Source organism: Belonocnema kinseyi, chromosome 10 (assembly GCF_010883055.1).
Source record: "Belonocnema kinseyi isolate 2016_QV_RU_SX_M_011 chromosome 10, B_treatae_v1, whole genome shotgun sequence".
NCBI classification, from domain to species: Eukaryota; Metazoa; Arthropoda; class Insecta; order Hymenoptera; family Cynipidae; genus Belonocnema; species Belonocnema kinseyi.
The window spans coordinates 68,497,422-68,512,543 of record NC_046666.1 but is presented as its reverse complement, the minus strand read 5'-3'; the positions used below and the strand labels follow the sequence as shown (position 1 = coordinate 68,512,543).

Below are 15,122 nucleotides of genomic sequence, written 5' to 3'. Positions count from 1 at the left end.
TGATAAAATTTCAACCTTTTCTAATGGAATTGTCAAATTTTCAAAATTTTCGTTTAAAATTTTTCAATTTTGTGAACTTCTGATTAAAAAATTTCAATGTTAAGCTCTTTCAATTTCAAATCCTCTTATTTATAAATAATACAAACTCAATTTATTTTTATTCCATTAGAAATTTTGGCATTTTTTCATATATTTTACATAATCTAAAATTGTAAGATTTGAAAAGTTTTTAATTTAAAATCGTTTAATTTCTTTAAACTTTCAAAGCTTTTAATTAAAAATTATTAATTAACCTATTTCCCACATTTAAAAAACTCTAAATGTTTTAAATTTACTGCAAGTTGTAAAGAAAGTTAATTCTTGTTGTACTGAAATGAGATGCATAGAGCATTAATCAAGTGTTTTGATTGGCTAAACTGTTTTCCAATTGTAGATTTTTGAAAATATTCGTGTAGAACTGGGACTTTCCCTAAGTATTTGAAATACGTAAGTATAAACATCTTCCTATTTGTGCCGAGATTTGGAAAGCTGGAAAAATGATGACTTTACATTTTTCAAAATATTCAAGTAGAACTGAAACTTTCCCTAATTATCTGAAGTAAGTAACGTCTTCCTATTTGTATTGAAATTTGTACAGCTGCTGGAATTATGACGTATTTCGTTATCATTATTTCACTAATATGTCATACTTAAAAAACATTGAAGACATTTATTTCGGCCGACTTCCAAACATGTGCCTTTTTTTATTTTTTAAAACAAAGAATTATTTTTTCTACATTATATCTATTTTAATTAAGACGCTGACTAGTATTGTAAAATTTTCCGTTAAACGAACCAGTCAAGTATTCCGCTGGACTAGTATTACGGAATTTTTCATAACGTTAGCTATGAATGAGCTATTTGTATAGCTGATAAAATAATGACGTGTTTCATGACAATTTATTTATTAATATGTACTCAAGAAAAATAGAAGAGCTTGGCCTTAAATATTTGAAAGTCATTCTTTAATTTTTCTTATTGCTTTTTCATCATGGCCCTACAAAAAATACTTAATTCAAATAAATTGGAACTGTTCAAATGATGATGCGGAATTGAAAGTAAAGTAGAAGCTCCATTATAAACTAATGCCAATTGATTTCAATTTTACTGCAAAAAGGTCCCAATAAAAAATATATCGATTCAAAGTAAATTCACGAGATATTATTGATCTGGAGTTGGATAAAAACGCTGCAAACAATTGAAAACTACAATTATCTGGCGGCAGATAATTTTTATTACGCAGCGGATAAAAATTATCCATCTTCGGAGAATTATATCTTTCTATTATTTGCAGCGTTTTTATCTCATTTCAGATCAATAGTATCTTGGGAATTTACTGTGATCTCAAATATAAAATTTAGAAACTTAAAAAATAAATATAATTGTTACCTGAAATAGTATACAATTTTAAAAAGCTTAAAAAACCTCGACCCTTGTTTTTTATTTTGGTTTATAACCTATTTCGTTAACAATTTTTATTAATTAAAAAACGTTTTCTACTTTGAAAGTATCGTTTTCCCGCATAACCCATATGAACTGAAAACGCAGCTTTAAAATATATATTATACCATTAAGCCATTTCCCTTTCGCGGCAGGCGTGACCCCCTCGATGAGGAAGGGAATTATGTGGGGAAGGGGGTGTAAATTTTTAGATTGATCTAGAATTCACGTGTTATTTATTTAAATAATACGTTTCTTCCGCAATATTGTTGCGGCCCAGGTTGCTGATCAACCTCTCTAGCTATCACCCCAAGTGAAGAGACAAACAAAGATATCATGCGAGGCTCCCCACACGGGCCTATTAGTATCCAAGGTCTTTGGTTTCAAGTATTATTAACTCAACTGATACTCTCTTTATAACCTTGGCTATTTATTATATTCATGGAAAAGTGTCTAAGAATGGCTCTCTTCGATGAAGAAGGTGTGGATCTCAAAACAGTAATGGTACGTGGCAGGGTATATTTTAGGCTCTTTTATTGAACCTTTTTATATTTTTTACGTTTCCCATATCTATAACGTGTTTTGAAATTATCTATTATATGCAGCCCTAAATGAATTATTATATTTTTACCAAGCAATTGGTAGTTTTCCACAATCGAATTTTTTTAGAGATAAACTAATAGAATTAGTAACACTAGACTAGAGATTAGTGAAACTTCACTCGATTTTTAGTAAACATGACTAATAATTAGTGGCATTTTTTTAAAGCACATGATTGAACGGCATTGAACTAATTTAGACTTGAACAAATTTTAAATAGGTGTTGGAGAAAATATATTGTAGATCTTGAAATAATTGACCAAGAAATCCCATTAAAAAACTTACTAAAAAACAAAAAATTAACTTTAATCGTTCATGTTACATTGTATTAACGAACATTTAGTTACTTCAAGCAAATAGAGACAGTAGCGTTCTCCAATGGGATAGAAGTCCCTCGAGAAGTCCAGAAAAAACTGGCCAAAAGTCGAAAAATAATCTGATTTTTATGAAAATCTTTACGTTAGGGTTTTTTGAGTCCCAGATTCCAGTATCACAAAAAATAAAAATCCAAAATAATAATATGAATTTCAGCAATCATCAAGTTTCATTGATATTGCCAACATTTTTTCTTCGGACTAGAGAAATATTATTTGATACAAAGATTCTTTTTTCGTTGGGTATAAGCATAAAATATCTTTCCATCTGATACTGCCGATAAAATGATGCCGCCTTACATCATAATAGATTTAATAATATGTACTCAAGAAACGCTGAAGACCTTGACTTAAGCTGACTTCGAAATATGTGACTCTTTCCACTTTTTGAGACTTTTGATCCATTCTGAAATAAATATGTTTAACTCTTTAGAAACCTTTTCAAAATATTTTTTCTAATTGTTGTAATCAATTTAAAATACTAAATGCATTATGGATTTTTAACTCAAGTTATTTATTGATCGTCCGTCAAAGTTATACTTTTTCCAAAATAGCAGACTATCTTGAATATCTAGTTTGCACATGCAAAGATAGAATTAAAGAAATCTATTTATTATACGATGAAAAATTCCAATCGGAGATGTTTTTATTACACTTTAAAACTTGTTTTAACACTTTAGTAACTGTACTTTACTTGATGTATGTTAATAGAATGCCACCAATGCCACTAATCTTACGATATACAATCTTGAGATGTTAGTCGTTGAATTTCGGTTATAAATGTATATGATGAACATCTTTGTAATAAATTATTACAAAGATGTGCTTCATGCACGTTTATCGTCGACATTTAACAACTGCGTAAAAATGTAATCCATTGTAGTACCCATATCATCAGGCCTTGTTCAAAAATTCTTTCTCGCAAATCGTAACATTACAGACTGTTACAATTATTTACAATTAGTTACAATTATGACAAGTGGTTAAAAACTTCCATCGGTGTGTATAGTTTTAATCCAATAATCATATTCTTAATATGATTTAGAATATGCTTGGTTGATCCACATGAAAGCTTAACTTCTGTCATGTGAACAGTACTAATAAATATTTTCAACGTAATATTTTTAATGTCTTAGCATGGCGGGTTTATCATATTTTCAGACATTGCACTTATTGCTTATAACCTGTTAACAGTAGGGATTCTCTTCGCACAACTTAACCTGGGGGGGGGGGGGTCGATTGGACCCGATGCTTAAAAAAATCGAAAACGTGTTCCTAAAAATCTGGAAAAATTCCTGATTCTTGTTTGAACCTTCTACTTAACGGTACAATTTCGCAATATATCTTTTTTTTTCAATTATTGATGATATAATTAACAAAATAATTTTTTTTCTCTAAATATGTACACAGAGGGCCATGATTTTTCTTATTCAAATAATATAAAGTGAAATCGTAAGGTAAATGCACCGGTTATCTTTCGTGCTCCTATTGTCGTTCTAACTTGATTGAAATGTAATAAATAATGAATTTTTATACTTTGACTTATAAGGAGTAATAAGTGCATTCACCTTTCTCTGGCTGGTACAGAAAAAAAATAGTAAAATTACCTCACGTGTGATCTGTCGAAATATATACGGAAACCGTAAGAGGGGGGGGGGGTCAAATCGACCCAAACTGCACATTCACTGCACCCTATAGTTAACTGAACGATACAAGTGCCTGGGACCTATGCGTGAGTCTTCTATCCTCGAGTAAAATTTTTTAGATAGGGGTAAGGGCCGGTCTTCTTGCTTGGTTCGCAAATGGCACCGATTTGAAATTTCGGCCTGGGTCAAATCGACCCCTCCCCCTCCCCTACGGTTAACGGGTTAATAATGCAGAGAAACTACGAAACGGATAGTCATGGAAGAAACGTGTGTATCAAAAGTAAATAAAAGGGAAAAAATCTGAAGGATATAAGGGGGGGGGGAGGGGTAAAAGTATAAAAACATGCTTCATATATAGCGTTCTTGAACTGTGATGAGTACTTAAATAGTTAGCGGGAGAAATTCACAGAAGTGGGAATAACTATGAGAGGGGCGGAGGAATGAATTGTGAAGAGTAGTAATTTCGAATTGTAGAGATTGAAAACAAAGCTTGTTCAGTCAAGTTTCAAACAAGTTCATACACATATAATGTTTGTTCATTATACTCTGGGTAAGGACTGGTAAAAATACGCTTACTAATTCACTTCAGTACGTACACTTTTTCTTAATAATTTGCAGTTACGAGTAATTCGATTAGTAATTTCACTAATCTAACATCTAATGAAATAAATACTAAACTAAATAAGTTGACGCCTTTTCACTACTTCAGAATTATGATGTATACAATGTCCCGTGCAGAAATCGCCGGGTTTTAAATGTAAAATCGATCTGGCTGTCCTCGATCGGGTTTCCCGATCTGACCCTGATCGGTAGAATTATGTGGCCCATGCTTGGGCCAGACCAAGCCAGACTGATTTCCGGCTGAAACGCCATCTCCACGTGCTCATTGAACTACTGCTGCTTATTGTTTTCTGATAGTGTAGTGAAATTCGAATATTACTAGTTTATAATATTATATCAATTATTGAAAATGCCTAAGGCGAGTAAGCCGAATGCCGAACTCTGCGGCATATTGAAACCCAACCTCAAATAACTAATCAATTCCATTGTTACAGGTAAAATTAGTATATTTACGATTAGAGCAGTCCAATATTATTATCTTCTGAAATTTATCAAGTACTATTGTTTTCAATTATTATTTAAAAACGTAAGGATTTTTAATTGAATGTAGAATTAGAAACATAAAAGCTATAGACAAAAAATGGATTGTAGTGTGGGCCAAATTTTAATATTTTTAGGTTTTAAGGATAGAATATGTTATACAATCGAATGTGCAATTGAAATTTTAATTCTGTATTAATAATAAATTCATTATAAAAATACATTAAGGACACCTTTTCATAACCTTTTCATAATCAAAGTTTGAGGCCGATATTTTATGTTCAAACCTATATTTATACGCAGAACAAATCTATTTATAGCCATTTTTCCAATTTTTTAAATGATTAAATGTGTACTTAAATTCATTCACCTTCATATCTGTATTTTTGTTCATAGCTTGGAAAACAATTTTAAATTAATTTATTTCCTTCGCGAAGACTATAATTTTTGTCGCAATGTGTAAAAATGTAAACTATGGTTTACATTGTATATAATCTCATCTGAAAAATAACCCTTTAATTTTTCTAATATTTACTTCAAATTTTAAAACAGAAGGATCTTATAATCAAAGTCGCCTAAAATTCCAAGAAAGAAGAGAGGGGGGGGGGGGTCGGAAACGCCTAATTTAAGTCGAAGTTCAGAACCAAAACCATGCTTAAAGTGCAAGTCAACTGTATATATATTTTAGACTGTTTGGACATTTTTTGTTTTCAAAAAAAACACTTTGTCTAAAATGGCCAACTTTTTGGTCATCATCCTTATGATCAATGGAAAGGGCGTGAATAACCCTGCATATTGAAACTGTACTGGACGAATTTTTTGATCGCTATTAGAAGAGTTACAAATTACCAAAATAGACGATATAAACGAAAATCCCAATTTTGTCAACATTTTATTCTCCCTCTTACAGCAGAAAGCAGACACCTAGACTGAGAAGTGCTTCCCAAGGGTAAAATACGGGTGCTAGAGTCTCCATTAGCAGCCTTTCACGAACTCACAATCAGATAGAAATACGGTTGCTTAAAGCCAGAATTCGTAAAATGTAAGATCACTTGTTCAATACCCCAATATTGGCAATTCTAAACAAAAGTATAGGGATTAAACGTGAATCTTTTATCAGGATAATCCGATAAATAGTAAGCGATTATTATAAAAGCAAACAAAAGTCGAAGCAAAAAGCTGCGCGTAAAATGCTCGTCAAACTCTTCCAAAAATTATATTTTTCAATTTTCAGGTGAAGAAAATCTTAGTGATATTAGTGATTACCCAAAAAGATTATTTATTTAAATTAAACTGTAGGGAAAATTTGTTATAAATTGTATAAGTTGGAAACATCGTGAAAAAAAATGTTTCTAACAAATCGCTTTATAAATTTATTCTTTTTAAATATATGTCCCCATGTTTTTGATTATTATCCTTTCGCTATGTCAGATTTAAAAAGTTAAATAACTTAAATTTTAATTATTTATTTCATTTATATATTATTTTATATTATACGAAAACGAACGCGCGCTGTCGCACGCGCGTTTATTTTTTCTGGAAGTATTATATTTTATCATATTTGATGTATTTCTATACTATCAGATGTAGTTTGCTTAAGTTTATCCTATATTTTTGTCCAAGAATATATGAATTTGTTTTTGTTGATTTTGCAATATCCAATTTATAATGAAACTTAATTTGTTTTAAATTTTATTTTTAATTATTCAAAAATACAAAATTATTTCAATATTTCTGTATACACATAATTTTTTATAATATTATTTTGGCGCTGCTCTCCTAGGAAAATTTTTAGTGAATGCGAAGATCGAGCACGGGAAAATTCCACATATAATTGTCCATGATTAAACACGTCTTTATGAAGATCTAACATGAGAGTATCGAAAGTTTGTCCTTCACAATAAAATATAATACGATGTATAAAGAAAATGTCTCCTGCCTTATCACCTGTTAAAATGCGACATCGTAGAAGATTATTTACAAGTTCGATTATTTTCAAACGTGTACCATTACATAGACATTCGTTAATAGAAATATTACGAATTAGCATAACAATACAATTGTTTCTTAATCGTAATTTATGAGGAGGAAGGGTCGGTGGATTTAATGTGTTCAAGTATTCTGGGAGTATTGCATCATTTATATCTGCATTATCACAATTTTCAACACCATCTTCACTTGTATAAATTCGTTCTGTGGTTTTGTTTCATAGCCCCACGACTCTGTAATTTATTTCTTTAACATCAACATTTCGTGCTGATAATATAGCTGTCTTTTCTAGATCTCCAAATCTTCGATCCTTAATAAGTTCACTAAAAATTGTCTGTACTATATCATCGGTTCTAGTAACTACACATTTTTTCGGGACTATTAAGTAATTCTCATTGTCATTTAACCCTTTAATGGCCACTGGGACATTTAGGTCCCAAACGCGTGTTCCAAAATCCATAACTCCGTTAAAAATTGAGATAGCTTTGTTTTCTCTTTGGCAGAAGCTACCTACGTGCTTCTAGTTTTCAGAAGGTATAAGTATTCATTCACTCTCTTCGTAATCTATAAGCTATAACTCGAAAAAACACCCTGTTTTCGAGGTAATTTTTGTAGTTATATCGGGAATATAGTCGCAGCGGTGCACAAAAAAATATATATGGCTATTCGTGAAAAAGGAAAATCCCATGGTGAAGACCATACGAACGATTTAACAAAGGGGGCCAAAAAATTCAGCTCTTAGGGTTCGATTCCGAGGGTGGTTTGCACCCCTTATTCATATGTAAACTTGAATTTTCATCCATATTCGATGAAAATCAGTTTTCGAAGGCTCTTGAAAATAGTGACTGAAATTAGCTTTTTGTACTAAGGGATGAAAATACAACCCCCAAATACATGCGAAGTTTTTTCTCTGCTTGGAGGTGACTCTTGTGGATGTTCTGAAATACTTCAAGTGCAAATATTCCTATCAAGAGGTATCCATTTTCATTTTCTAAGTTAAAGGGGGCGTTTTCGGCCTTAAGGTTGGTTTTGAGTGGAGTGAGAATTATGGCGTTTTTTTCTGTCATCTGAGACCCTGTTACATTCCAAAACAGTTGTTATTTTGGATTGGAAGTGGGTGGAAATAATTCGGCAGTTGAAGGGTTAAAGTACCATGTCCACTGACAATAAATACTTTTAGAATTCTGCTTCTTGTGGTAAAGTAAAATAATTGATTAGCATACTTTCTTTTTCCAATGCGTTTCTTATGGCATCTTCACTTTCAGCATCGTCAATAGTAATACTTTGCTAACTAGGCAAATGTACTGGCAACCTAAGAACAGCATGCCTTTTATTTTTCAACGATCTAACGTATATAATATCATACTATATGCTATATGCTAACTGATTTTATGCTAGAAACTACTTCCACATTAATATGCCAGTCGTGCCTCCATTTGGCGATTATATGTAAGTACCGGTGTCTGTTCTACGATAAAGTTGGATATCCGTTTTCATCCATTCTTGTCTCGTCTTGAAACTTTTTTGGAAAATGCTTACTACATTTACCTTTACCAACTTTGCACCAATCTCCGCAGGAACCGTGAATCATGTTTTTCATAACAATATTATGAAGTTTATGATCTGTATTTGGATTTGGAATTTCTGCTAAAACATATTCATCTACAATATCAGGAGTAGTTAATTTACTATTTTGTTTTAACTTTAATAACAAATGAACATGATATAATCCACATTTTTGATGCTCAACAACATAAGCGTATGTTTGTACTTCGCCGAAGAATTGTTCTTTTACTATAATGTTGATTAATCCATCTTTCTTTGTGTTAAAAACTCGTGAAACAAGGTCTGGTCGATCAGATGCTGCCTGACCATGCAATCAATTACCTTTCACTTCAGCCCAGTTTGAATTACATCTTATACTTATAAACAAATCTGGCTTAACGAATTTTCTTACAATTGCCATTGCATCTTGATAGTGATGTAGCATATTACGGGAAGATCCTGAGAATGATGATGGGAGGATGATTATTTTTCCAAAAGTAGTATGTAAATCATTTGATCTTTGTTGTAAATGATCAACTAATCCCTGATCAGTATCAGCGCGAAGTGTTTTTTGCTTTAATCTGCAGTAATTCATCCTATCCTTTTCGATTTTCACATAATTATCGACAACCCACTGTTGAAATAATCGTCCACCCATCAAAAATACATTATTATCTCTAGTTGCCATTCTATATTTAATATATGCAAATCGTGAGACTTTACCTCGTCCATTAACACATGATATGCTGTCATTCCAACCTTGTGTGCCATATGGATAAAATAATGGATAAATCCAAGGTTCAACGTACAGATCCATAGAGCTTTCTTAAAATTGCAAAAACGTAGGACCAGACAAACGTTTGAACTTGCTTCATATGTAATTTCAAGAATTTTAAATTCGATATCGCGTTTCGTCTAAACGTAATTTGTGTTTCAAACAAATGTAAAAGACATTTTTTTAGCTTACTGTCATATGGCCTCAATATTCGCGCTTTTTGAGCCCTATTAAAGTTAAGTCTTAAATGAGGTATGCTTACATATTTCGTCGTCCTTAAGATCAGTAGTCTCCATGTTATCATCTAAATGCTAAGTTTGTAATAAAATTTGTCATAATGACAATGGTTATAACAACATTAGAAAAGCTCTATATGAATAAAACATAAATTCCTTTAGTATAAAATAATTGTAACATCATTTGGTATCAAGATAAGTAGTATTAAGGACGATAAAGTATGTAAGCACATCACACATCACTTTTAATAAAGGAAAATAGATTAAGAAACTGCGATGCTAATTAATTATGACACGTGTGGTAAAATGAAGAAAAAAGAAAAAAAGTATCGACTAAGATGCACATGGATGAAGTTTCATGTGCGGGTGATCCGAAACTGCGCGCGGCGGTAGCGTGGCCAACATTCCGCGCGATCACATCTATTCGATCTCAGGTAACAAACAAGAATCGCGCGTTGAAAAGATAGACCAATAAAAATCATTAGTGTTGCCGTCGAGCGAGACCTCGACGTTTTCAAGGCGAGACAAGACGAGCGGTTTTTTTCTGAAAAAAAATAAAAGTCGATCTTCTAAAAAAATCTCCCCTTGTATTGTTTGCCAATATTTTTTGAATTTATGCTTTCATATTACCCTCCACATTTGTGCACAGACTACAATGTGCAATTTTCTACATTCTGTGTTAAAAACTATTATATCAAATGTCTATTACCATTTTTTTTGTGTACCTTGGTACCTTAAGTGAAGCTGAACACTTTTTTTTTAATTTGTCATTAAAGAAGGTTCTCAAAGTACCTACGGCCTTGACGATTACATTCTCATTGCGATAATTGCGCTTCGCGCTGAACAGATAGTTTATACAGGCTCTAATTTTTTTAAATTTTTGCTAATCAAAAAATTCGGCTAGAATAGTTTTGAAATATATTTGCTATCTAGTGAAAATTTTGAATGAAATTTTTGGATATAAAAAAAAAATTTTCTATTTTTTGAAAATTTAAAAAATTTTGAAAAGTATATAACTTTTATAATTTTCATCAAAATTAAAAATGTTACTTGGATAATTTGCAACTCTTTTAACTTTCTATAAGAAATTTTGACAAAAATTTTTATAATATTAAGAAGAGAAAATTGAAAATTTTGAAAATGCTATAATTTTTTTAGTTTTGGGCTAATCGAAAAAATCGGCTAGAAAAGTTTTAAAATATATTTGGTATCTAGTGAAAATTTTGAATGAGATTTTTGGATTTACGAAAAAAATAATTTTTTCTATTTTTTGAAAAGTATATAACTTTTCTAATTTTTATGAAAATAAAAAATTTTATTTATATAATTTGCAAGTCTTTCACCCATCTATAAAAAACTTCAACAAAATTTTTTAAAATTTAAAAAAAAATTTTGAAATTTTGAAAATGCGCCCAATTTTTCAATTTTGTTTCGAAATATCTGATTAACGAACTTAACCTTCATTTTAGATAACTTCAGAAGTGTATCAAATGTGGATTCGATTGGACAAATCCTTCAAAAGTTACCGTGGTTACAAATTCAGGTAACCATACATACATACATACAGACATACAGACAAACAGACAGACACCGATGAAATTTTATGATTTTCGGATTCTGCGAGTGCCGAAACGTAAAGATCCGTTAAAAGCCAGAGATCGAAAATTCGGACTATTACATTACATTCTCAGAAATAAGAATGTAAAAATTAATTGAATAACACATTTTTGCAAAAAAAAATGATAAAAAACAAGTTTTGGAAAAAATGATAAAAAATGTTTACATTCTCATTTCTGAGAATGTAATGTAATCGTCCAAATTTTCGATCTCTGGTTTTTAAAGGATCTTTACGTTTCGGAACTCGCAGAGTCCGAAAATCATAAAATTTCATCGGTGTCCGTCTGTATGTCTGTATGTCGGTATGTCTGTATGCTTGGTTACCTGAATTTTGTAGCCGCTCTAACTTTTGAAGGATTTGTCCAATCGAGTCCACATTTGATACACTTCTGAAGTTACCCAAAATGAAGGCTAAGTTCGTTAATCAGATATTTCGAACCAAAATTAAAAAATTGGGTGCATTTTCAAAACTTTGAAATTTTTTTTTTTTTAATTTAAAATATGTTGTGGAAGTTTCTTATAGATGGGTGAAAGACTTGCAAATTATCTAAATAAAACTTTTTATTTCGATGAAAATTAGAAAAGTTATATACTTTTCAAGAATTTGAAAATTTTCAAAAAATATAAAAAATGATTTTTTTCGTAAATCCAAAAACCTCATTCAAAATTTTCACTAGATACCAAATATATTTCAAAACTATTATAGCCGAATTTTTTGATTAGTCCAAATTTTAAAAAAATTAGAGCCTGTATAATCTATGTGTTAAGCGCGATTATCGCAATGAGAATATAATCGTCAAGGCCGTAGGTACTTTGAGAACCTTCTTTAATGACAAATTAAAAAAAAAGTGTTCAGCTTTACTTAAGAAAAGGGAAAATGATTAAACAACCACAGCAGGGCCCTATTAGGATCAGAAAAAATAAAATGTGATCATTATTTTGCAATATCAGAATAAGCAGTACCAGACCAAGGTACACAAAAAAAATGGTAATAGACATTTGATATAATAGTTTTTAACATAGAATGTAGAAAATTGCGCATTGTGGTCTGTACACAAATGTGGAGGATAATGCAAAGACCGAGCGCGAAATAAATATATTATTGAGCGCAAAGCAGGAGAACCAACAGTTGAAAATGTGAAAAATTTTTTTAATTAATACAATGAGGGCGTCTTTTCTGAAAAAAAATAAAGTCTATCTTCTAAAAACATCCCCCTTACATTGTTTGTCAATCTTTTTTGAATTTGTACTTTCATAATAAAAGTTAATTGAATAACACATTTTTGCGAAAAAATGATAAAAAAAGAAGTTTTGGAAAAAATGATAACAAAATTTTGTTAACACATAATTACGTAAAACAATTGTATTAGAAAACATTGTGGAAAAAATTTGATATTTTTAACTTAAAAACAAATTTAAAAGAATTTAAAAAATATTTTTTTCCAAAAAAGTTTAGGAATAAATTATTAAAACATTTGGTTAAAAGAAGTTTTAAAAAAAATTTTGAAACAAAAGCTTCATAAAAAAAAGATTATAGGAAAAAATTTTATTAAAAAAGAATGACGTAAAAAAATTGTATGAAAAAAATTTGTAGAAAAAATTTTTATGGAAGAAAAATGTTGGAAAAAATTTTTTAAAATAATTTCTATTTAACTTAAAAAAAGTTAAAATTAAAAAAATTATTATTAATCAGTTTTAATTGTTACTAATTATAATTTTTTATTAAACATTATTTCTTAAATATTTAAATAAAGTATTATTTATTACTACAACATTGAGGTTTGTGTAATTACTCGCATTCCACAATCATCCTATGAGACCTTTAATTTATTACTCTATCCCAGGTGGTTGGAAAATATCCACATCTGCTGGAGGAAACTCAAGCCCCCAAGACAAGGCCAAGGCAAAAGCCTTGATTTTCAAGGCCTGGAGACCGCCTTGCTTTGCCTCGAAACGCGAGGCCTCGCGCCATCATTCCTTGTGTTCCTCGACTTTTTCCTTGCCATTTCTCGTCTCGAACGGCAACACGAGAAATCATGGCTAATTCATCCAATCTGGCAACCCTGCCAGACTATTCCTTCGCCCTTTAAGAAAAAGCCGACCTATGTTTTTGTAAAGGATCTTTTATACCTTATCTAGCCGGCTTGGGCTGGCAGCCGTGATCAAATTATTATGTTTTTATTAAATAATTACTTGGCTTATTGACAATTTTGTAAAAATAAATATACAGGTAGAGTTTGTAGATTATCCCTCTCTTTCTAGGCCCTATTCCAATTATGATGGCCGCATAGTTAGCTCGATACCATGTACAAAGTCTGCATTCGAGCGGACCTCTTTTTCCTACGTTTGGAGATAGAAAAAGAGGTCCTTTCAATTTTCGACTTCAAAACAGGATCGGAGCCGCACTGCAGTAACTGTATGTCGTTGGAATAGTAGCTAACTTACCAACCCTGAACATACATGTCGGTGTCAGTGATATAAACAATTGACCTATTATAATATAATAAAAAACATTAGAAAAACGTACAACGACAATAAAAACATCAAAGAGATATACAACAATCAAATTATTATGTTTTTATCAAATAACTACTTGGAGAATGTATAATTTTGTACAATGTCGATTTTCAAAGTTCCCGGTTGCTGTGTCTACATTCAAACCAAAATGAGAAGCCAATCAGGAATCGCGAAAAGGCGTTACGACTTTCGATATATTTCGAGTTTGACTCATTCATCTTCTTTTTATAATAGGATTATTATTGTATATATTCACATTTACACCTTATTAATTGTGATTAGTTTACTTTTTTAAATTTGATTTTAATATAAAATTGACGTTTATCTTATTAATTATCCATAATTTTTGCACTTTAGTATATTACTGTACTTGAAAAACTCTTGAAACCAAATATTGTACTTACGGTATTTGATACAGTTAGTTGTGGCGGCAGACCATGCATGCATGCATGTTATCCTGGGAGTTATTTTCTTTGTCTTTTATCTAGTTTATAATAAATTGCACTTACTTTGCATACCACAAAATATTAAATCTAGATAATCGTTTTTCGTTACAATATAATTTTATTTTAAGCATATTTTTCTTTCGTTTTTTTTTTATATTAAATATGGTGTTTTTTTAATTGGACTAAATAAATCTCTTTAAAATTTAATACTGAATCTTTCAACAACAAAAAATCCAAAATCGGTAAAGAATTGGCGAATTGGCTCCAAACCTTCGAACCAGTTGGTTATCTTGAACGTCGATCGTTTTTCTATTTCATGACACTGTGCGTTCTTGATTTGACATTCCCCCTTCTCTTCGACTCACTGGCATAAGTGGGGAGAAGGAGAGAGACTCCAATCTACAACCGTATAAAGGAGCCCGCGCTCCTATTAGGAGAACATCGTCTATGAAGAGCTTCCGGATAACTTTCTCGACTACATGTTTCCTTATCACATAGACCACGTGTTCCGATGAGGCATTTATTCGATAATGGACAGCCGGCACCCGGCTCTCTCCTTAACAACCTCCTCGACTATCCTGTTCCCCTATCCTCGGGAAGTCGCGTTAAGAATGCACGTGGTCGCTTTCGTAAATCTACTGTCCATATTTTCATTGCCTGGGCCTGCCGCCTGTGGACCCTCTAACGCGTTCACGTCAAGCTGAACCCAATAAATCTATTTCTAATCTCTTTTTCCCCAATTTGAATCAATTCCGCCAAAACAATTCATTTTCTATCCAATACCACTTCCAATACGA

At 31.3% G+C, this 15,122-nt stretch overlaps 1 protein-coding gene across 2 annotated transcripts in view; it reads right to left on the bottom strand.

Annotated features, from left to right (window-relative positions):
• Positions 1 to 14,574, bottom strand: part of LOC117181954 (alpha-tectorin) — a 20,553-nt gene extending 5,979 nt beyond the window's left edge. The window contains exons 1-2 of one of the 2 annotated variants that reach the window (XM_033374981.1): positions 14,284 to 14,574; positions 2,780 to 2,859 (exon numbers count right to left, since the gene is read on the bottom strand). In XM_033374981.1, coding sequence (XP_033230872.1) covers positions 2,780 to 2,858 — 79 coding nt within the window. In that variant the 5' untranslated portion in view covers position 2,859; positions 14,284 to 14,574. The remainder of the gene's footprint in view (positions 1 to 2,779; positions 2,860 to 14,283) is intronic. The other variant, XM_033374982.1, reaches the window with a different exon arrangement.
• Positions 14,575 to 15,122: the final 548 nt, after the last annotated feature.